The sequence below is a fragment of the Oncorhynchus masou genome, chromosome 28, assembly GCF_036934945.1.
Source record: "Oncorhynchus masou masou isolate Uvic2021 chromosome 28, UVic_Omas_1.1, whole genome shotgun sequence".
NCBI lineage: Eukaryota > Metazoa > Chordata > Actinopteri > Salmoniformes > Salmonidae > Oncorhynchus > Oncorhynchus masou.
This window is the reverse complement of record NC_088239.1, coordinates 81690568-81712747: the sequence shown is the minus strand read 5'-3', so window position 1 is coordinate 81712747 and position 22180 is coordinate 81690568. Positions and strand designations below refer to the sequence as shown.

The 22180-nt window shown below is 45.2% G+C and overlaps 1 protein-coding gene across 2 annotated transcripts in view; it reads left to right on the top strand.

The window, feature by feature from the left end:
* mapkap1 (MAPK associated protein 1) overlaps positions 1-22180 on the top strand; it is a 184247-nt gene that overhangs the window by 4632 nt on the left and 157435 nt on the right. The window contains exons 2-5 of one of the 2 annotated variants that reach the window (XM_064943568.1): positions 6631-7254; positions 10955-10993; positions 11791-11880; positions 12238-12386. In XM_064943568.1, the coding sequence (XP_064799640.1) occupies positions 6975-7254; positions 10955-10993; positions 11791-11880; positions 12238-12386 (558 nt within the window). In that variant the 5' untranslated portion in view covers positions 6631-6974. The remainder of the gene's footprint in view (positions 1-6630; positions 7255-10954; positions 10994-11790; positions 11881-12237; positions 12387-22180) is intronic. The other variant, XM_064943569.1, reaches the window with a different exon arrangement.

Sequence of the window (22180 nt, the reverse complement as noted above, 5' to 3'; positions counted from 1 at the left end):
AAAACAACAAAAATGACATTCGGGAGCTCCTACCTATACATGTTTCACTTTATGATCGGGATTGCCTGTCTTTGCAATTAGTTTATTTTCATTTGTGCTCATTATCATATTTGGCTTGTAGCCTCGCTATTACTTGTGCTCATTTTGTTATAACTCTGGTAATAGATGCCCAATAGGCTTTCTTTGCTTTTTTTGTGGCGCACCCTTGTGTACTAACCCAGTAATAAGGTAAATCCAAGGATGAGAGAAGGATTGTATGATGATATGAATACAGCTCAACCCTAGTATGTACTGATATGTATATGTAGCTGCGCATACACACACACACACACACACATTATTCTTCTTTATTTTTTTATCAGGATCTGTGTTTAGTTGTGATTTCTTTATATATATACTGTGTATATATAAGTCTAATTTATATGTTAATGTTTTTAAATGTATATGAATTGGAAAATATTTTTGTCTGTAATGTCTCGTACCCCAGCAAGACTAGCTGTCACCGTTGGCTAATGCACCTCTCTTATTCAGAGGGTTTGGGTTAAATGCGGAAGACACATTTCAGGTGAATGCGTTGTTTTACAACTGACTAGGTATCCCCCTTTCTCTGACTTAGATACACTATTACCATCAAGGGCTGCACAATTAATCACATTTTTATCGAAATTGTGAAATTGACCTGCAATATCCGTATTGCACGATGCTCTGATTTTTTTGAGGGGAACGCTACACAGTCCGTTTTTATAGTTTATTCTGTTTTTATTCTGTTTTTGTTCTGTTCTCCTCACTGCTTTCCCTCACACCAAACCCTGTCCCTTGTCACTCAAGCAGGCACAGTTGGCTTGACTGTTGTTGTCTCTCAATTTGAGTCTTCATGCTTCTGTTAGCCATTGCATGCAGTCAAAAAACAAAAACAAAGCTGTTTTCAACTTTGCTTCTTCGTATAAATCAACGTTTTCTGTATTATACTATTGGTTTGTGTAAATTTATCTCTGCAAAACGCTAGTTAGTCTTAGCAAGATCCACAAGTGCTTAAAAAAAATCTCATGCTTATCTCTAACTAGCTAACTGGCTAAATAAATGCACAAAACTTGCAAATATTATGGAGCTAGGAAGGGAAATCTGGCTAGCAAATGTTGGCTCTAGTGGTGTCAGCATGTTGTTTGTGCAACAACGTTCTGAATCAGAGTGGAAGCATATTCTAAAACCTTTGTCTGAATGTAACATGAATTCAAATGTAATTAGGGTCCCCTGGGAAACACTGACCAACACTTTGGTTCCTAGTACCCTGTCACAACAACTCTTACACACCTGGCTTTTTATTCGTTGCCATGCCAAACAACACCAATCAAATAATTATATATATGCCATTTAGCAGACGCTTTTATCCAAAGCAACTTATGTGCATTTGTTTTTACATATTGGTTGTCTCGGGAATCCAACTCACGATCCTGGCAACCCAAGCGTTTTGATCTAGAAAGCAATAAATTATATTTAGATTTTTATTCTGTTTTTGCTGTTATCCTCAGCCCTATTCCATCTATTGATCAAACAAGGTGTCCCTATTCAGCCAAGGTATTGATCAGTTGGCTTGACTGTTGTTGTCTCTCAATTTGAGTCTTCATGGCTTCTGTTAGCCATTGCATGCATTCAAAAATCAAAAACAAAGCTGTTTTCAACTTTGCTTCTTCGTATAAATCAAGGTATTTTCTGATTATACTATTGGTTTGTGTAAATTTATCTCTGGAGCAAAACTAGCCAAGGTATTGATCAGATGGAGTGAACAAGGTATTTCCTGAGTGAGGGTATCCAGCCAAGGTATTGATCAGAAAACGTATTCTAGCCAAGGTATTGATCAGATCTGAACTAGCTAACTGGCTATTGATAGATGGACAAAACTTGCAAAATATTATGGAGCTAGGAAGGTATTGATCAGATCTGGTATTCTAGCAAAGGTATTGATCAGATGGAGTGGTATTCAGCAATGTTGTTTGTGCAACAAGGTATTGATCAGATGGAGTGAACATATTCTAAAAGGTATTGATCAGATTGTCTGAATCAGATAACATGAATTCAAATGTTATTGATCAGATGGAGTGAACATTCTGAGCCAAGGTTTGATCAGATGGAGTGACCCTATTCAGCCAAGGTATTGATCAGATGGAGGCTTTTTATTTCGTTGGCATGACTGAGTGAACGTATTCTAGCCAAGGTATTGATCAGATGGAGTGAACGTATCAGCCATCATATAATTTATATGCCATTGAGGAGAACGCTTTTAGCCAAAGCAACTTATCAGATGTGCATTTGTTTTTAGATATTGGTTGTCTCAAGGGAATCCATGGACTGAACGATTCTAGCCAAGGTATTGAAGCCAAGGTATTGATTTTGATCTAGCCAAGGTAGATCAGATTGAAATCTAGCCAAGGTATTGATCAGATGGATAAAAAAAAAGCCAAGGTATTGATCAGATTAGAGTTTTTGCCCATATCCTGCAGCCCTATTACCATCTATTGATCAGACAAGGTGAACGTATTCTAGCCAAGGTATTGATCAGATGGAGTGAACGTATTCTAGCCAAGGTATTGATCAGATGGAGTGAACGTATTCTAGCCAAGGTATTGATCAGATGATCAGATGGAGTGAACGTATTCTAGCCAAGGTATTGATCAGATGGAGTGAACGTATTCTAGCCAAGGTATTGATCAGATGGAGTGAACGTATTCTAGCCAAGGTATTGATCAGATGGAGTGAACGTATTCTAGCCAAGGTATTGATCAGATGGAGTGAACGTATTCTAGCCAAGGTATTGATCAGATGGAGTGAACGTATTCTAGCCAAGGTATTGATCAGATGGAGTGAACGTATTCTAGCCAAGGTATTGATCAGATGGAGTGCCAACGTGGATTCTAGCCAAGGTATTGATCAGATGGAGTGAACGTATTCTAGCCAAGGTATTGATCAGATGGAGTGAACGTATTCTAGCCAAGGTATTGATCAGATGGAGTGATTGATCAGATGGAGTATTCTAGCCAAGGTATTGATCAGATGGAGTGAACGAATTCTAGCCTAGGTATTGATCAGATGGAGTGAACGTATTCTAGCCTTGGTATTGATCAAATGGAGTGAACGTATTCTAGCCAAGGTATTGATCAGACTGAGTGAACATATTTTTCACCTCCTTTATGGTTTGCAGATGACATAGGCCAGGACTCTCCAACCCTGTTCCTGGAGAGCTACTGTCCTGTAGGTCAACTCCAACCCTGTTCCTGGAGAGCTACTGTCCTGTAGGTTTTCACTCCAACCCCAATCTAGAACACCCGATTCTAATAATTAGCTGGTTGATAAGCTGAACCAGGTTAGTTACAACTGGGGTTGGAGTTAAAACCTACAGGAGGGCAGTTCTACAGGAACAGGGTTGGAGACCCCTGACACAGGCTATTCTGTGTTCTCCTTGTCCCTTTCCACATCACGGTAGGACTTCCAAGGCCGGGCGGGGTCTGTCTGATAAGACTTCAGTTTGCAATTGACATCACTTCATCACCCACTTACGACTGCTGAAGTGTTTTTTTGCCTTGACAGCCTGACTGGCATACAGGTTCCACAGACAGCAGGAGAGGTGTTGTCATATTTCACCGAGGTATCCCTCAGCAAAGGTCATATTTCACCGAGGCATCCCTCAGCAAAGGTCATATTTCACCTAGGCATCCCTCAGCAAAGGTCATGTTTCACCGAGGTATCCCTCAGCAAAGGTCATGTTTCACCTAGGCATCCCTCAGCAAAGGTCATGTTTCACCGAGGTATCCCTCAGCAAAGGTCATGTTTCACCGAGGCATCCCTCAGCAAAGGTCATATTTCACCTAGGCATCCCTCAGCAAAGGTCATATTTCACCTAGGTATCCCTCAGCAAAGGTCATATTTCACCGAGGCATCCCTCAGCAAAGGTCATGTTTCACCTAGGCATCCCTCAGCAAAGGTCATGTTTCACCTAGGCATCCCTCAGCAAAGGTCATGTTTCACCGAGGCATCCCTCAGCAAAGGTCATGTTTCACCGAGGCATCCCTCAGCAAAGGTCATGTTTCACCTAGGCATCCCTCAGCAAAGGTCATGTTTCACCTAGGCATCCCTCAGCAAAGGTCATGTTTCACCGAGGCATCCCTCAGCAAAGGTCATGTTTCACCTCGGCATCCCTCAGCAAAGGTCATGTTTCACCTAGGTATCCCTCAGCAAAGCCATCATTATTTAATTACATTTTTTCATTTAGCCAATTAGCAATGCTCTATAGTTATGTAATGCTATGTGCCAGTCTAAGTGAGATGGTGCTGGAGTAGTAGGCCAGATTAACAGTTGTGTTTTCCTACTGGAACCTAACATGTTGCAGGTTTTGGATTGGTTGTTGAAGGAATTCTTATTGTATTCCACCTCGACTCAGTCGCTGTGCCTAGAACTCTGTCTCTCCGTGCCTGCTCCCTTTGTTCTATTTGGGGTGTCTTCTGCTTGATCTGAGGCCGTTTGAGATGAAACTGCCGATCAGAGTTATGTAACCATGGACAGATTGGTTTTACTTGGCGTGCGGCACGTTTTCCTTGCATTAGGCTCTAGACTTAGGCTCCATCAACCATCCTTTTTGTTAGTGCTCATGTCTTTTCACCAGATTTTAGGCCGAGTGAACATTTTCCCGTTGTGTTCAGATTCAGAAGTGAATCAAAAACAAAAACATTCACTCTCTTTACCTAATGTCTTATCTTTTTTTTTTAAATATTTTTTTTATTTTTTACATTTGGTTCCCACCTTCTTTCTCATTTCCTCTAGAACAGGGATGGGCAACTTTGATGGCCGTGGGAGGGGCCACAAAACATCTCAACTCATCTTAGAGCAAAACATTTTAGCGGCTCCCCTCTTGACAGTGAGGACAACAACGACAACAAATATTTGAACGTTTTTAAAGTTAATTTCCTGCAATTCTACACATTTTTCCATGAGGTGGAGAGAACATTTTGCAACTTTTACAGCTCATTTCATGCTATTCAATTTTTGTTGTGGGGTGGAGAGAGAAAATATCTGTTTTTCCTATGATATCTGATTATCAATGGGGCCCACCCCCCGGTCGTATATTCGACCATGCTTAATCCAAGTTCAGATACTTTTCTATATATTGAAAAGTATGCAACACCCGTTGCTGACAGGAGTTTAAAATCAAGCACACAGCCATGCAATCTCCATAGGAAAACATTGGCAGTAGAATGGCCCTTACTGAAGAGCTTGATTTTCAATGTGGCACAAGTCAGTTTGTCAAATTTCTGCCCTGTTAAAGCTGACCCCGAATAACTGTAATAAGTGCTGTTATTGTGGAGTGGATACATCTTGGAGCAACAACGATGCAGCCGTGAAGTGGTAGGCCACACAAGCTCACGGAACGGGATCTCTGAAGTGCGTAGCTCGAACAAATCTGTGTCCTCGTTTGCAACACTCACTACCGAGTTCCAAACGGCCTCTGGAAGCAACGTCAGCACAAGAACTGTTTGTCAGGAGCTTCATGAAATGGGTTTCCATGGCCGAGCAGCCGTACACAAGCATAAGATCACCATGCGCTATACTGTACTTTGGCTGGAGTGGTGTAAAGTTCGCCGCCATTGGTCTCTGGAGCAGTGGAAACGCGTTCTCTGGAGTGACGAATCACGCTTCACCATCTGGCAGTCTGACAGAGGAATCTGGGTTTGGCGGATGCCAGGAGAAACGCTACCTGTCCCAATGCATAGTGCCAACTGTAAAGTTTGGTGGAGGAAGAGTAATGGTCTGGAGCTGTTTTTCATGGTTCGGGCCCCCTATTTCCAGCGAAGGGGAATCTTAACGCTACAGCATACAATTACATTCTAGATGATTCTGTGCTTCCAACTTTGTGGCAACAGTTTGGGGAAGACCCTTTCCTGTTTCAGCATGACAATGCCCCCGTGCACATGGTGAGGTCCATACAGAAATGGTTTGTCGAGATCAGTGTGGAATAACTTGACTGGCCTGCACAGAGTCCTGACCTCAACCCCATGAATTGGAACGCTGACTGCGAGCCTAATCGCACAACATAAGTGTCCAAACTCACCAATGCTCCTGTGGCTGCATGGAAGCAAGTTCCCACAGCAATGTTCCCAGAAGAGTGGAGGCTGTTATAGCAGCAAAGGAGGGACCAACTCCATATTAATGCCCACAAGCAGGTGTCCACATACTTTTGATCATGTAATGTAGCTGGTCACGAGACTAACTTACCAATTTAAAAATGTTTTGCTGAAATGGGCTAATTGAATGACTGTCAGTGACTGTCATAACATTAGAACTGCTGATGAGGAACCACATTTCCAAATTGCACCTTGTGTATTCTGGTATTCTAATTCTCAACAGTCAGTTCCTAGAAAACAAAGTATTGATCCACAGGCCTACAAAAGGTGTGTCTGTCCACCAATTGCTCACCCCTGCTCTAAGAAAGCAACTGGTGAAAATGCTTCGCTCTTAAACCGGTGTTTAGTTAGCCTCAGAAGAAATATGGAGAGTGTGGCTAATGAATTGAATACATAATTTCCCTTCCTTGTATTGCATATTGTGGGCAGACACTAATCTCTCCTAACTCTGCCCCAACAGGCCGGCACACATGTCCCATGGAGAGGAGAAAATAACCCCGAAGAGGAGAAGGAAAAAGAAGACGTCTCTGTTGCCCGGCTCCTAAAGTGATCAAGCACTCTGAGAGTGAGCGAGAGAGTGAGTGAGCGAGAGAGTGAGAGAGAGAGCGAGAGAGAGAGAGAGAGAGAGAGCGAGAGAGCGAGAGAGAGAGAGCGAGAGAGAGAGAGCGAGAGAGAGAGAGCGAGAGAGAGAGAGGTGTCGACAGACAGACAGACAGACAGACAGACAGACAGACAGACAGACAGACAGACAGACAGACAGAAAGGATCGAAGGGGGAAACAGAAACAAAGCAGTGAAACAAACAATGGCTTTCTTGGACAACCCAGCCATTATCTTGGCCCACATCCGGCAGTCCCATGTGACCAGCGATGACACGGGCATGTGTGAGATGGTGCTAATCGACCACGACGTGGACCTGGAGAAGTGGCAGCTGGCCTCGGTGCCCGGCAGCAGCGGGGGTTCACTGGGTTCGGGCTCCCTGGGGGAAGGGGGCAGTGGAGGGGAGAACCCGGGCTGCGACCTCTCCCAGTCATTGGACATCACCTCCAGCTGGGACTTTGGCATCCGTCGGCGCTCCAACACAGGTAAACAATAGGGGGCTCTGACTGTGGCGGGAGAACCAGTTAGTGGACGAGCGAGCCGTTTGTTGGGGCCTGCAGTGCGGAATCCAGATCAGTGGTTTACTCACAGAGGCTAGTTGGCCGGTGGTGTGGTGCTTTTTTGTTATAGAAGGCAGCAATACAACAGGTTAATGCAGTACGTTTAAGTAAAGAGCAGGTTGGGGTCACTTCCTAATTAGCCTTGTGAATGAATTGCAGAAGTCCACATAGAAAATAGTGGTCAATATGTCATTCTCTTCCTGAATTAATTGGACTGAATTGGAATAGAATTGACCCCAGCAATGCTGTAAAGTTTGTCTTTGAAAATCACATGTATTACCCCATGAACAAGCTTATATAAACCACCAGGAAAATATAATTATACAATTAGACTAAATAAAAGTTTCTCTGACAAAAGCCTGGTGTTAATCAGACGTGGGTTTCAAAAGTATTTTGCTTTCTTACAAGTACTTTGAGCGTTTGAGCAAGCCTGCTTGGAGCGCTAGATGGGTGGCGTTTTACACTTTTGGAACTATTCCATTTGTTCCCATGCGTCAGGCAAGCTCAATCGAGCGCCGTTAAAGTAGTTGAAATAAAACAAATACTATTTGAACCCAGGCTCGGGGTTTATAGACCATGTTACCCCCCAGAGGAATTATTCTGGTTGGGTGCACCGAGCAGAACTCAGAACAGTTGGGCCGAGTGGCTGTGAAAGTGGTGTTTGACTAAGGCTGCTTGGTACGCGCTGCTCATTTAATGTCCCTGGGCTTGTGATTTTCAGAGGTGGACATTTTACACGCTTACTTTGAATGCTTCATTTGGTCATTGGGAAACTTAGCATTGATTTTTCTATTGCCAACGAGCTCTTATTTTGTTTCATTGGTCCACAGAATATTTCCCCATTTTAGGCTCGTTTCGATGGGTTTTCGTAAAGTTCATTGGGGGGAGGGGGTTCTTTTCTCTTTCAGCAGTGTTTACCAATGACCATATGAAGCATTCATTGGAAAGAAGACCTACAATCATACATGGGGAGGTTTGGTAATACTGTGGGGTTGCTTCGCTGCCTCTGGTACTGGGGGCCTTGAATGTGTACAAGACATTAGGAAATTATCAAAGTATTTTTGGGGTGCAATTTTCAACCCAATGTCCTGAAACTGGGTCTAGGTTTTTGGGCCTTCCAGCAGGATAACAACTCAAACAAACATAAAAAAAATCAGCACCCATGAATGGTTCAAGAAATAACACTAGCCTGTTCTGGAGTGGCCAGCGATGAGTTCAGAGTTGAAAACAACAGTTGTCAGAAGGCACCACTCAAACATTGACAAATTGCTAGCAGTTTGCAACTAAAGAGTGGGCCAAATTGCCAGCAGAAAGCTTCAGCACATTGATGGCTACAAGAAGCATTTGTCTGCAGTTGTCTTCAGCAAAGGCTGTTGAACCAACTATTAGCTATTGGTTGCCAACCATTTTGTCAATACCATTGGTTTTTATTTTCTTAATTCTAATTGTAATCTTAAGTGACCCCGAAAAAAAACAATTTCTGTAGTTTTGACAATCCAATACCAATTTGTAGAGACCAAAAGGTTTTTAAAATTTCAACTCATTTGAGGAGAATTGTATTTATTTATTTTATATTTAACCTTTAATTTAAGAACACATTCTTATTTAGTTTGGCATGCACTGGCCAAACACTAACCTGGACGACGCCGGGCCAGTTGTGATACAGCCTGGAATCGAACCAGGTTCTCTAGTGATGCCTCTAGCACTGAGATGCAGTTCCTTAGACCGCTGCGCCACTCGGAATCCCAGAAGAAATAGGGAATTATTTAAGAAAAGTGCAACGGTGCCCCTGCCAATATATTTGTGCTTCGCCCAGTGCTTGAAGCGATACATTGTGTTTGGTTTGCAGTGCCACTTTGTAGTACAGTCAACAAAGCACCTCTATACTGAGAAGGATTCTTATTTTGTGAACGATTTCACACCAATGTTTTAATTGTTTGGGTCAGGATGAGGGTAGATTGTTTTTTTTAAATTTATTTTTATTTAACCTTTTATTTGACTTGGCAAGTCATTTGAGAACAAATTCTTATTTTCAATGACGGCCTAGGAACAGTGGGTTAACTGCCTGTTCAGGGGCAGAACGACAGATTTTTACCTTGTCAGCTCTGGGATTCAATCTAGCAACCTTTCAGTTACTAGTCCAACGCTCTAACCACTAGGCTACCTGCCGTTGTGAAGTAAGGAGTGTATTGGACCTGTGGCCTTCCTCTTGGTAGGTTTCAAGTTCAGGTCTCAGAACTTATTATCCAAGAAATTAACCCACGCTATACTTGGTACAGTGAATGCTGATTGGTTGTGTCTGAGAATCAAACGGACAAATTCAAGTTTGGGTTCACGGCTCCCGAGGCACGCCTTCATGGTCCACGACGTTTTTCTTTATGTCGTTGTTTTTTTTTTCTCTTCTTCTTCTCTTGATTTTATGGACGGTTGGCGCAGCAGTTGTGGGCAGAAGCCATGGCAATCAGGGGGTCGCCGGGGCTTAATTTGTATGTAAATGGAAATTATGCCTTTTGTTCGCTCTGTTGCCCAAATGAAAAAGGACCTGCCTTTTTGTTGTTAACCCTTTCACTCATGGACATCAGCTCTTGAGGACCTTGAAGTGCTTATCAATGAAGGGTTATCTGTAAAGGTAGGCTAATGGATAATGTATAACATGTTATTGAGTAGCCATGGATAACATGTTATTGAGGAGCCATGGATAACATGTTATTGAGGAGCCATGGATAACATGTTATTGAGGAGCCATGGATAACATGTTATTGAGGAGCCATGGATAGCATGTTATTGAGGAGCCATGGATAGCATGTTATTGAGGAGCCATGGATAGCATGTTATTGAGGAGCCATGGATAACATGTTATTGAGGAGCCATGGATAGCATGTTATTGAGGAGCCATGGATAACATGTTATTGAGGAGCCATGGATAACATGTTATTGAGGAGCCATGGATAACATGTTATTGAGGAGCCATGGATAACATGTTATTGAGGAGCCATGGAGAATCCTCTGTTATTCCAACAAAGGTACGTTTTATGATCACACAATTGATGGAGTAAGATTCAAGCCCATGATATTATGTATTCAACCTTACAGGAATAGGCTACAGTAACCAATTTGTATTGAATGGAGGATCTAGTCAGATCTAGTCAGATCTAGTCCCAAATTGATGGGAATAGCCTAATTTGTTTCTACAGTGGTACTGTGTCAAACGCGACCCTCAAGGTTATGTAGCTCGCTAAGCGAATTATGTGTTACTCCTTCACACTATGCACTATAGGCTAGCCATAAACCTCCACGATTTCCATGATGTGGGTTCACTTGAGTCAGGAGGATGCTTGTATGCTATGAATCCTCTTCAAAGGCAGAGGTGTGCAAGGTGGCTTTGTTTGGAATTAACTGGGAACCAATGAGAGTTCAAATGCCTGGAGCACAATTTGATCTATTGTGAGGTGCTTGGGGTTATTGCCAGAATCAGAGGGAGTCCAAAGGCCACCTGAAGTCTGGCTAGTAGACAATCCCCTTTTGGCTCCCTTGGCTCTTGTTGTGTTTGGGGAAGCAGTGGTGTTTTGGGGACTGAGTGTTCTTCTGCCGAGACTTCACCTGAAGTGGCTGACTGTCTCACCAGGACGTCAACAAGAAAGGCGCGAGAAACCAGGGGTGGCTGGTAAGAATCAAAATAAAGGAGAGGGGGGGGACACAAGTCTGTATAAAACCTGGTATAAAATGTTTTTCTAGAAAAATGTAAGTGTGACTGTTTGACTCAAGAGTGCCTGAAATGTGTAGTTGTTTTATTTCTATAATGTAGCTGTATAGATCTATTTTATAAAATGTAAATTCTATAATGTTAGATGTATGTCCCAGGAAGACCCCCGTCCAGGTAACTGCCATCACTGCAGGGAAAACCATTGGGTAGGGTGGGGGTGGTCATCTGTGTTGGGCGGACAGGTTTGACACGGCCCAGTGAGTGTTTCTAGTCCCCATCCAGTGTTCCTCATAGCACATCTCACACCTCCCAAGATGTTGTTTACCATCAGTGTCCACCGGGAGAGTGTTCCGCTGTGTCAAATGTACTTTAAATAAACTTCAGTTTCTGTTGTCATTCTCCTTTTGTAAGTGTGTGGCTGCATAGCCCTTACCAATGACAAAGGTAAAAAAAAAAAAATGACCCTGACCAATGACAATGGTCAAAAATGACCCTGCCAAAGTTTTGTATTTTTTTTAAAATGACCCTGACAAAGGTCAAAACTGACCCTGACCAATGACAGTGGTCAAAAATGACCCTGACAAAGGTCAAAACTGACCCTGACCAATGACAGTGGTCAAAAATGACCCTGACAAAGGTAAAAAAAAAAAAAAAAAAAAAAAAAGACAAAAAAAAGACAAGAATGACTTTGTTGATCTGGCTTTTTAAAATCTTTGTTTCATTACTTGTAAGCACTGTTTTATTCACTTATTTTAAAGCTCAAAGACTTGAACGGTTAAGGAAGGAGCGACAGAACCAGATCAAATGCAAAAACATTCAATGGAAGGAGAGGTCGTCCTCGCAATCAGGTACGCTACATTTCTCCTCTCCAGAAATATTTGCTGATACGAGTTTCAATGAAGCAAATTGCTTGAATTGTCCCTTTCTTTACACGGATCTCAGACAACTACAGTTATTTTGCATTGATCAATCTCCACGTGATGTTACAACATCCGATAGCATGTTATAGAAACTGTCAAAACCTAGCCGACTGTATATAATGAAATGTAATACTGTACACTATCTAGGCCTAATGCTAAAGTCCTGTTTGACTTGGAATCTTGGCACAATCAATAACATCGGAGAATATAAGTACGTTGTTCAATCACTCTTGGTTTCCGCCAATGTCTCCACTTCATTTTCTGTCTCCATCGCTTCTGTCACAGCGGAGGACCTGGGTTCCCTGTTTGAGAAGAGGGACTTTAAAGATCGACCCAGGAGCACTGGTACCAAGTCGACCCTCTCTCTCCGGCTCGAGCAATGCCCCCAGCAGCTCAACAACCCTTTCAACGAATACTCCAAATTCGACGGCAAGGTAGGTGCTCCCAGATGTCTGGTAATATATATCTGATTCTGGTATAAAACTATGCTGAATTACTTAATGTATCTCGAAAGCTTGAAAAGGTTTTTTTTTTTTTTGTGCTGCAAAGAAAGACAAATCATGTTTGATGCCAATCGGTGCCATGTTTCACGTGCAAAAGAAAAACTAGCAAACGTTCGCTCCTGCTCTCTAAACTAAAGATTTAGCTTCTTTTTCTGATTCCTCCCCAGATGCGTCAGGCCTTTCCCTGCTATGGCAATGTCATTTACAAGCACTTAGGCAGTAATTCCAAAACTTGGAAACAATCTCCGAATGTATATTGCAATTTTGGAGCAGCTTCTCATCGCTAATGGCACAGGCGAAAGTCTCTGAAGGCTCGGTGACCTTATTTCTGTCATTTTGCTCTTAGACTCGCATGATCCAGAGAAAAGAGCAGACTGGGAGAATTGTGTGTCGAATAAATGTCAGGGTGAATTGCTCGGGCCTTTTACAGGGATTTGTGGAAAAGAGCAAAGGTCGTGGCAAAGTGCCTTGGCAGCTCGCAGACAACCTGGTGGCTCAGATTAAACAAATAGCCTTTGATTCATGCCAAAGACGGCCTCTGCTGAAGGAACCAGGGGACGAGCCTGCCTTTGCCTCTGCAATATACCCCAATACTAGAAATAATATTTACATTACAGATGACCTTTTATAATCCACCGCTCCCATCTCTTGTCTCCAGTTTTCTACATCGGCTTATGGGCTTAAAAGCGCATGAGCTGTGTTAACATTTCATCAGTGAAATATGATTCAGAAATCCACCTCACTTTTTTTTTTCCGTTGATACGTTATTTTCGTTCGGCAAGGAGGTGGTCGGTGTGTTACTTTTTTTCGTCTCTCTCTGTGACATCTGGTTGCAGATAAGCCAAGTTTGCTCAAAGACACGTCTCTCCCGTCACCAGTAACAGCTGGCCTTACACCGGTCGCGAAGACGTCACGTTTACAGTTGCACTTTTTAGAGCGGGAAGATGAGCGTTTTTTAATACGGCTTGCGTTCATTTGGGTCTACGTGTACGAAGCCGGGGGTGGCGTCGGTCGTAGATAAAGATTCATTGCGGCGGTTTGATTTAATGCCCGGGTAATGAGAGGCGTCCATGTGCTCGGGCAGATGTTTACACAGACCTCGCCCGCCCGGCTCTGACAGCAGTTAAAAAGTATAGTCACCGTAATCGAATCTCGTGGCGGGCCGCGTCAGGGAGGAGGACACAGATCGAATTAAACTGCGTTTTAAGATTAATGTGTAGACAGGTAGAGCAAAGAGTGATGGGCTTCTTTTTACCCACACACCCCCACCCCCACCCAGTGTTTTTAAACCCGTTCTTTGCATTTCCTGGAGGAAGGTCTTCCTAGAACTGTTTACTAGTGAGTAAATCCCCAAGAGCAATGGAAGTAAATGAAGTCTTTCTCTCGACTGCAGATTTTCCAGGAATACTGAATCATAGAAAAGATGGACAGTTTAAAAAAAAAAATATTATCCCCTGGTTCTTTTGTCAGTGGAGAAAAATGATTGTAGAGATTAAAAGGAGAATGTGAGAGAGAGCAAGAGATCATTAAGCCTTGGAAATGCAAATGAGGCTATCTCAGGAAATAATCGAACACGCTGTTCAATTGCTCAGAAATAATACCCCCACCCCCTAGTTTTTAAACAGTTTTGTGGTGGTGACAGGATAATGGTTGCTAGGGGGGACTATTGATATTCTCTAGAAAAGAAACCTATCACGATTTGAAGACATATACTCTATGTAATCTGACTTGTTGACCATCAATGCCCTTTTTACATTCTTACATAAGACTCTTATTCACTTGGACTAATCTCTCCACAAAATGTAGCCCTTTTTATATTGTTAGGGAGCACCTGGGTAGTCTCTTGCCACAAAGCTATATTTAGGGTAGCCTCATCCAGACAGTGTGTCTGACTCTATTGATGTGTACCTGTGGCGCGCACAATGGTCTTTCTTTTCCCCATGTACCCTCCTCCCTCCCCACCATCCCCCTAACCTGGCCAATGTACCCTCCTCCCTCCCCACCAGCTCCCTAACCTGGCCAATGTACCCTCCTCCCTCCCCACCATCCCCCTAACCTGGCCAATGTACCCTCCTACCTCCCCACCAGCTCCCTAACCTGGCCAATGTACCCTCCTCCCTCCCCACCAGCTCCCTAACCTGGCCAATGTACCCTCCTCCCTTCCCACCATCCCCCTAACCTGGCCAATGTACCCTCCTCCCTCCCCACCAGCTCCCTAACCTGGCCAATGTACCCTCCTCCCTCCCCACCAGCTCCCTAACCTGGCCAATGTACCCTCCTCCCTCCCCACCATCCCCCTAACCTGGCCAATGTACCCTCCTCCCTCCCCACCAGCCCCCTAACCTGGCCAATGTACCCTCCTCCCTCCCCACCAGCCCCCTAACCTGGCCAATGTACCCTCCTCCCTCCCCACCAGCCCCTAACCTGGCCAATGTACCCTCCTCCCTCCCCACCAGCTCCCTAACCTGGCCAATGTACCCTCCTCCCTCCCCACCAGCCCCCTAACCAGACCTATGTACCCTCCTCCCTCCCCACCAGCCCCCTAACCTGGCCAATGTACCCTCCTCCCTCCCCACCAGCCCCCTAACCAGACCTATGTACCCTCCTCCCTCCCCACCATCCCCCTAACCTGGCCAATGTACCCTCCTCCCTCCCCACCAGCCCCCTAACCAGACCTATGTACCCTCCTCCCTCCCCACCAGCCCCCTAACCTGGCCAATGTACCCTCCTCCCTCCCCACCATCCCCCTAACCTGGCCAATGTACCCTCCTCCCTCCCCACCAGCTCCCTAACCTGGCCAATGTACCCTCCTCCCTCCCCACCAGCCCCCTAACCAGACCTATGTACCCTCCTACCTCCCCACCAGCCCCCTAACCAGACCTATGTACCCTCCTCCCTCCCCATCAGCTCCCTAACCTGGCCAATGTACCCTCCTCCCTCCCCACCATCCCCCTAACCTGGCCAATGTACCCTCCTCCCTCCCCACCAGCCCCCTAACCTGGCCAATGTACCCTCCTCCCTCCCCACCAGCTCCCTAACCTGGCCAATGTACCCTCCTCCCTCCCCAACAGCTCCCTAACCTGGCCAATGTACCCTCCTCCCTCCCCACCATCCCCCTAACCTGGCCAATGTACCCTCCTCCCTCCCCACCAGCCCCTAACCTGGCCAATGTACCCTCCTCCCTCCCCACCAGCCCCTAACCTGGCCAATGTACCCTCCTCCCTCCCCACCAGCTCCCTAACCTGGCCAATGTACCCTCCTCCCTCCCCACCATCCCCCTAACCTGGCCAATGTACCCTCCTACCTCCCCACCAGCCCCCTAACCAGACCTATGTACCCTCCTCCCTCCCCACCAGCCCCCTAACCAGACCTATGTACCCTCCTCCCTCCCCACCAGCCCCCTAACCAGACCTATGTACCCTCCTACCTCCCCACCAGCCCCCTAACCAGACCTATGTACCCTCCTCCCTCCCCACCAGCCACCTAACCAGACCCTCCCTCCCCACCAGCCCCCTAACCAGACCTATGTACCCTCCTACCTCCCCACCAGCCCCCTAACCAGACCTATGTACTAGAGGTTGACCGGTTAATCAGAATGGCTGATTAATTAGGGCCGATTTAAAGTTTTCAGAACAATCGGATATCGGTATTTTTGGACACCGATTTGGCCGATAAAAAAAACTAAAAAAAATAAATATATATATATATATATATATATATATATATTTTTTTTTTTTACACCATTATTTAACTATGCAAGTCAGTTAAGAACACATTTAGGGTCAGAACGACAGATTTTTACCTTGTCAGCTCGGGGATTCAATCTTCCAACCTTACAGTTAACTAGTCCAACTCTCTAACCACCTGATTACATTACACTCCACGAGGAGACTGCCTGTTACGCGAATGCAGTAAGAAGCCAAGGTAAGTTGCTAGCTAGCATTAAACTTATCTTATAAAAAACAATCAATCAATCAATCATAATCACTAGTTATAACTACACATAGTTGATGATATTACTAGTTTATCGAGCGTGTCCTGCGTTGCATATAATCGATGCGGTGCGTATTCGTGAAAAAGGACTGTCGTTGCTCCAACGTGTACCTAACCATAAACACCAACGCCTTTCTTAAAATAAATCAATACACAGAAGTATCTATTTTTAAAGCTGCATATTTAGCTAAAAGAAATCCAGGTTAGCAGGCAATATTAACCAGGTGAAATTGTGTCACTTCTCTTGCGTTCATTGCACGCAGAGTCAGTGTATATGCAACAGTTTGGGCCGCCTAATTTGCCAGAGTTTTACATAATTATGACATAACATTGAAGGTTGTGCAATGTAACAGCAATATTTGGTCTTATGGATGCCACCCGTTTAGATAAAATACGGAACGGTTCCGTATTTCACTGAAAGAATAAACGTCTTGTTTTCGAGATGATAGTTTCCGGATTCGACCATATTAATGACCTAAGGCTCGTATTTCTGTGTGTTATTATGTTATAATTAAGTCTATGATTTGATAGAGCAGTCTGACTGAGCGGTGGTAGGCACCAAGGGCTCGTAAGCATTCATTCAAACAGCACTTCCGTGCGTTTAGCCAGCAGCTCTTCACAATGCTTCAAGCACTGCGCTGTTTATGACTTCAAGCCTATCAACTCTCATGATTAGGCTGGTGTAAGCGATGTGAAATGGCTAGCTAGTTAGCGGGGTGCGCGCTAATAGCGTTTCAAAGGTCACTCGCTCTGAGACTTGGAGTGGTTTTTCCTCTTTTTCCCCTTCCCCCTTGCTCATAAGAACATCCAATAGTCAATGGTATATGAAATACAAATGGTATAGAGAGAAATAGTTCAAAAATTCCTATAATAACTTCAACCTAAAACTTCTTACCTGGGAATATTGAAGACTCATGTTAATTAAAAGGAACCACCAGCTTTCATATGTTCTTGTGTTCTGAGCAAGGAATTTAAACGTTAGCATTTTTACATTGCACTTTTACTTTCTTCTCCAACACTTTATTTTTGCATTATTTAAACCAAATTGAACGTATTTCATTATTTATTTGATGCTAAATTTATTTTATTGATGTATTATATTAAGTTAAAATAAGTGTTCATTCAGTATTGTTGTAATTGTCATTATTACAAATAAATAAATAAAATCGTCCGAATAATCGGTATCGGCTTTTTTTGGTCCTCCAATAATCTTTATCGGCATCGGCGTTGAAAAATCATAATCGGTCAACCTCTGCTATGTACCCTGCTCCCTCCCCACCAGCCCCCTAACCAGACCTAAGTACCCTCCTCCCTCCCAACCAGCCCCCTAGCTAATATGTCCTCTCAACAATAACTACACCTCCAAACAGAAATGTATCATTTGCCCTCGAGGAGGGGTTAATAGCCACCAAAACTACCGGCTAGCCCAACGTTGAGTTCATTGGATATTATTAACCATGGCCCTCAGTGGAAACAGCAGGCCGAAGGCGTGTGGAGAGGCCCCCAGGGGCTGTAAGAGACCCACCACTTAGGACTGTCACTTCCAAAGGAGACCTCAGAGTACCTCTGACCTACAGTTGATCACACGTTGTCATCGTTCAGAGGTGGTGGCTCGGTACGAAGGCACAGAACCCAAAGTTCCGCCTGTCAGACAGGGAGAATTGATCTGCTCATTACCTAACAGCACCAACTCTTCCCTTTAACGAAAGGCTGAAATTAAGCTGCTACATGGCAGGAGGGGCAGCTAGCTTCTAGGACCTTTTGTCAGATGGGAGTTGGAAAACAATTGAACAGTTCACCTGTCTAGTTTCCTATCTTTTGGTCTCCTTAGGTGTCGAATGGGTTCCAAAGCTGGTCCCTCTGCACACGAGTAGAGAAAAGCTCCATGAAGCTGGTCTCTACACACACGATTAGAGAAAAGCTCCATGAAGCTGGTCCCTCTACACACACGAGTAGAGAAGAGCTCCATGAAGCTGGTCCCTCTACACACACGAGTAGAGAAAAGCTCCATGAAGCTGGTCCCTCTACACACACCAGTAGAGAAAAGCTCCATGAAGCTGGTCTCTACACACACGATTAGAGAAAAGCTCCATGAAGCTGGTCCCTCTACACACACGAGTAGAGAAGAGCTCCATGAAGCTGGTCCCTCTACACACACGAGTAGAGAAGAGCTCCATGAAGCTGGTCCCTCTACACACACGAGTAGAGAAGAGCTCCATGAAGCTGGTCCCTCTACACACACGAGTAGAGAAAAGCTCCATGAAGCTGGTCTCTACACACACGATTAGAGTAAAGCTCCATGGAGCTGGTCCCTCTACACACACGAGTAGAGAAAAGCTCCATTTTGCCATGTAATCTGTCCAGATCCTCTTCGTTTGGCTCATTGAGCTGTGAATGCCTGATGCCTGAGTGAAATAGATATCTCCCATCTGGAATAACAGCAGCCAAAGAGGACCTGACATCCTCCATTTCAATACTACAGGTGACTCTCATTAACTGGAAAAGTTAGAGATATTCTATGGGAACACAATCAGTGGCCGAAGATTTAAAGGAATTTAGATCTGTTGAAAAGATATGGAGGGTAGGCAAAAATTAGGCAATATCTGTTTGTTTGGGATGAGGAAAAAGCTAACGATAAGCCATTTCTTTAGAATTTACTGCCAGAGTTGGAAATCAACTGAAATGTGGGTTGTATAGGAAAAATTTCCCTGCTACATTTAAAAAGATTATCTTTCAATAACTTTGACAGAATTAAGTTTTTGTCGTTTATACTTCTCGTACCTCCTGTCTGCACCAATAACAATGACATTTTAGTGGGACCTGGTTTGTCAAGGACTTCCCAGGAAACACACACTGGCCTACTGGACCCCACTCTGCTCCGTAGACGGGAGGAAGACTGAACCCCACTCTGCTCCGTAGACGCGAGGAAGACTGAACCCCACTCTGCTCTGTAGATGGGAGGAAGACTGAACCCCACTCTGAAGACTGAACCCCACTCTGCTCCGTAGACGGGAGGAAGACTGAACCCCACTCTGCTCCGTAGACGGGAGGAAGATTGAACCCCACTCTGCTCTGTAGACGGGAGGAAGACTGAACCCCACTCTGCTCCGTAGACGGGAGGAAGACTGAACCTCACTCTGCTCCATATACGGGAGGAAGACTGAACCCCACTCTACTCCGTAGATGGGAGGAAGACTGAACCCCACTCTGCTCTGTAGACGGGAGGAAGACTGAACCTCACTCTGCTCCATATACGGGAGGAAGACTGAACCCCACTCTACTCCGTAGATGGGAGGAAGACTGAACCCCACTCTGAAGACTGAGCCCCACTCTGCTCCGTAGACGGGAGGAAGACTGCGTAAAAAAGAAAGCAAGCAGCAAAAATAATAGATAATGGTTGCTTTCAACGTAGTCCCTGAACAGCTGGAGTCATATTCTAGGTGACATCGGCACCTGTGCACACGTCACCGTCCGCCTGGGGGCGGGGTTGCTCGTCTACTTCCCCAACCTCCCCTCAGAAGCATAGTCAAAGGCCCAGACACCAACCCCCCCCCCCCCAACAAAAACCACATCAAGGCCCCAGCTTCCCCATCCCCATTCTGACATCACCATAGCAACCATCCTGAGACTGTAGCCCGGCGACACAGGGACCAACTAATCATGGTGATGATTAGTGAAATGGAGTCTTGTGTATTTGATTCATCATCACCATGGAGACAGAACACGTCACAATCACTTTTTAACAGAACAAATACCTCTCGAGACTTCTTAAGGATTAACTGATGGTGGCACCGATGCTTATTTCTCTTCTGTGGTGGACGCCAACCATCCAGGTTCTTTTCATTTTGCGTCAGAGACAGTTTGAGGGCTTTTCTTTTTTTGGTTGAAGATTTGCGTCACTTGAGAAATGAACCCGTGTGTAGTGATTTCAAGATGTTTTTGTTGTGGAGCATATCGATTGGATGAGTCCACTCGTTGATTGGATGAGTGGTTGTGATATGACATGAGTGGCTATACCCTGGCATGCACTGTAAACCGTTTGTTCTCAATGCCCAGTCGTTAAACTTCAAGGAACTGTGTTAACTGATTAAAGCAGACACTTCACCACTAAGGCTGTCTATACACTATACAACTAGACTCTCTTTTTGGCCAGTGTGCGGGTTCTCAAATCACATACAAATGGCTTGGGGGCCTGACTTCATTTTGTTACGTTAGCCTGACTTCATTTTGTTACGTTAGCCCGACTCCATGCTGTTACGTTAGCCCGGCGTCATGCTGTTACGTTAGCCCGGCGTCATGCTGTTACGTTAGCCCGGCGTCATGCTGTTACGTTAGCCCGGCGTCATGCTGTTACGTTAGCCCGGCGTCATGCTGTTACGTTAGCCCGACGTCATCCTGTTACGTTAGCCCGACGTCATGCTGTTACGTTAGCCCGGCGTCATGCTGTTACGTTAGCCCGACTCCATGCTGTTACGTTAGCCCGACTCCATGCTGTTACGTTAGCCCGACTCCATGCTGTTACGTTAGCCCGACTCCATGCTGTTACGTTAGCCCTGCGTCATGCTGTTACGTTAGCCCTGCGTCATGCTGTTACGTTAGCCCGACTTCATGCTGTTACGTTAGCCCGACGTCATGCTGTTACGTTAGCCCGACGTCATGCTGTTACGTTAGCCCGACGTCATGCTGTTACGTTAGCCCGACTTCATGCTGTTACGTTAGCCCGGCGTCATGCTGTTACGTTAGCCCGGCGTCATGCTGTTACGTTAGCCCGACGTCATGCTGTTACGTTAGCCCGACGTCATGCTGTTACGTTAGCCCGCGTCATGCTGTTACGTTAGCCCGTTCAGCCCCGTCATGCTGTTACGTTAGCCGGCGCTGTTACGTTGCCTGCGTCATTACGTTAGCCCGACGCCATGCTGTTACGTTAGCCCGACTCCATGCTGTTACGTTAGCCCGACTACATGCTGTTACGTTAGCCCGGCGTCATGCTGTTACGTTAACCCGGCGTCATGCTGTTACGTTAGCCCGGCGTCAAGCTGTTAGCCCGGCGTCATGCGTTACGTTAGCCCGGCGTCATGCTGTTACGTTAGCCCGGCGTCATGCTGTTACGTTAGCCCGGCGTCATGCTGTTACGTTAGCCCGGCGTCATGCTGTTACGTTAGCCCGGCGTCATGCTGTTACGTTAGCCCGGCGTCATGCTGTTACGTTAGCCCGGCGCATGCCGCGTCATGCTGTTACGTTAGCCCGACTCCATGCTGTTACGTTAGCCCGACTCCATGCTGTTACGTTAGCCCGACTCCATGCTGTTACGTTACGTCATGCTGTTACGTTAGCCCGGCGTCATGCTGTTACGTTAGCCCGGCGTCATGCTGTTACGTTAGCCCGACGTCATGCTGTTACGTTAGCCCGACGTCATGCTGTTACGTTAGCCCGACGTCATGCTGTTACGTTAGCCCGACGTCATGCTGTTACGTTAGCCCGACTCCATGCTGTTACGTTAGCCCGACTCCATGCTGTTACGTTAGCCCGACGACGTGCTGTTACGTTAGCCCGACGACGTGTTGTTACGTTAGCCCGACGAAATGCTGTTATATTTGCCTGCTTCCTTACAAGCCCTTAACCAACAATGCAGTTCAAGAAATTGAGTTAAAATATTTACTAAATAAACTAAAGTAAAGAGTAACTCAATAAAATAGCAATGAGGCTATATACAGGGGGTACCGGTACCGAGT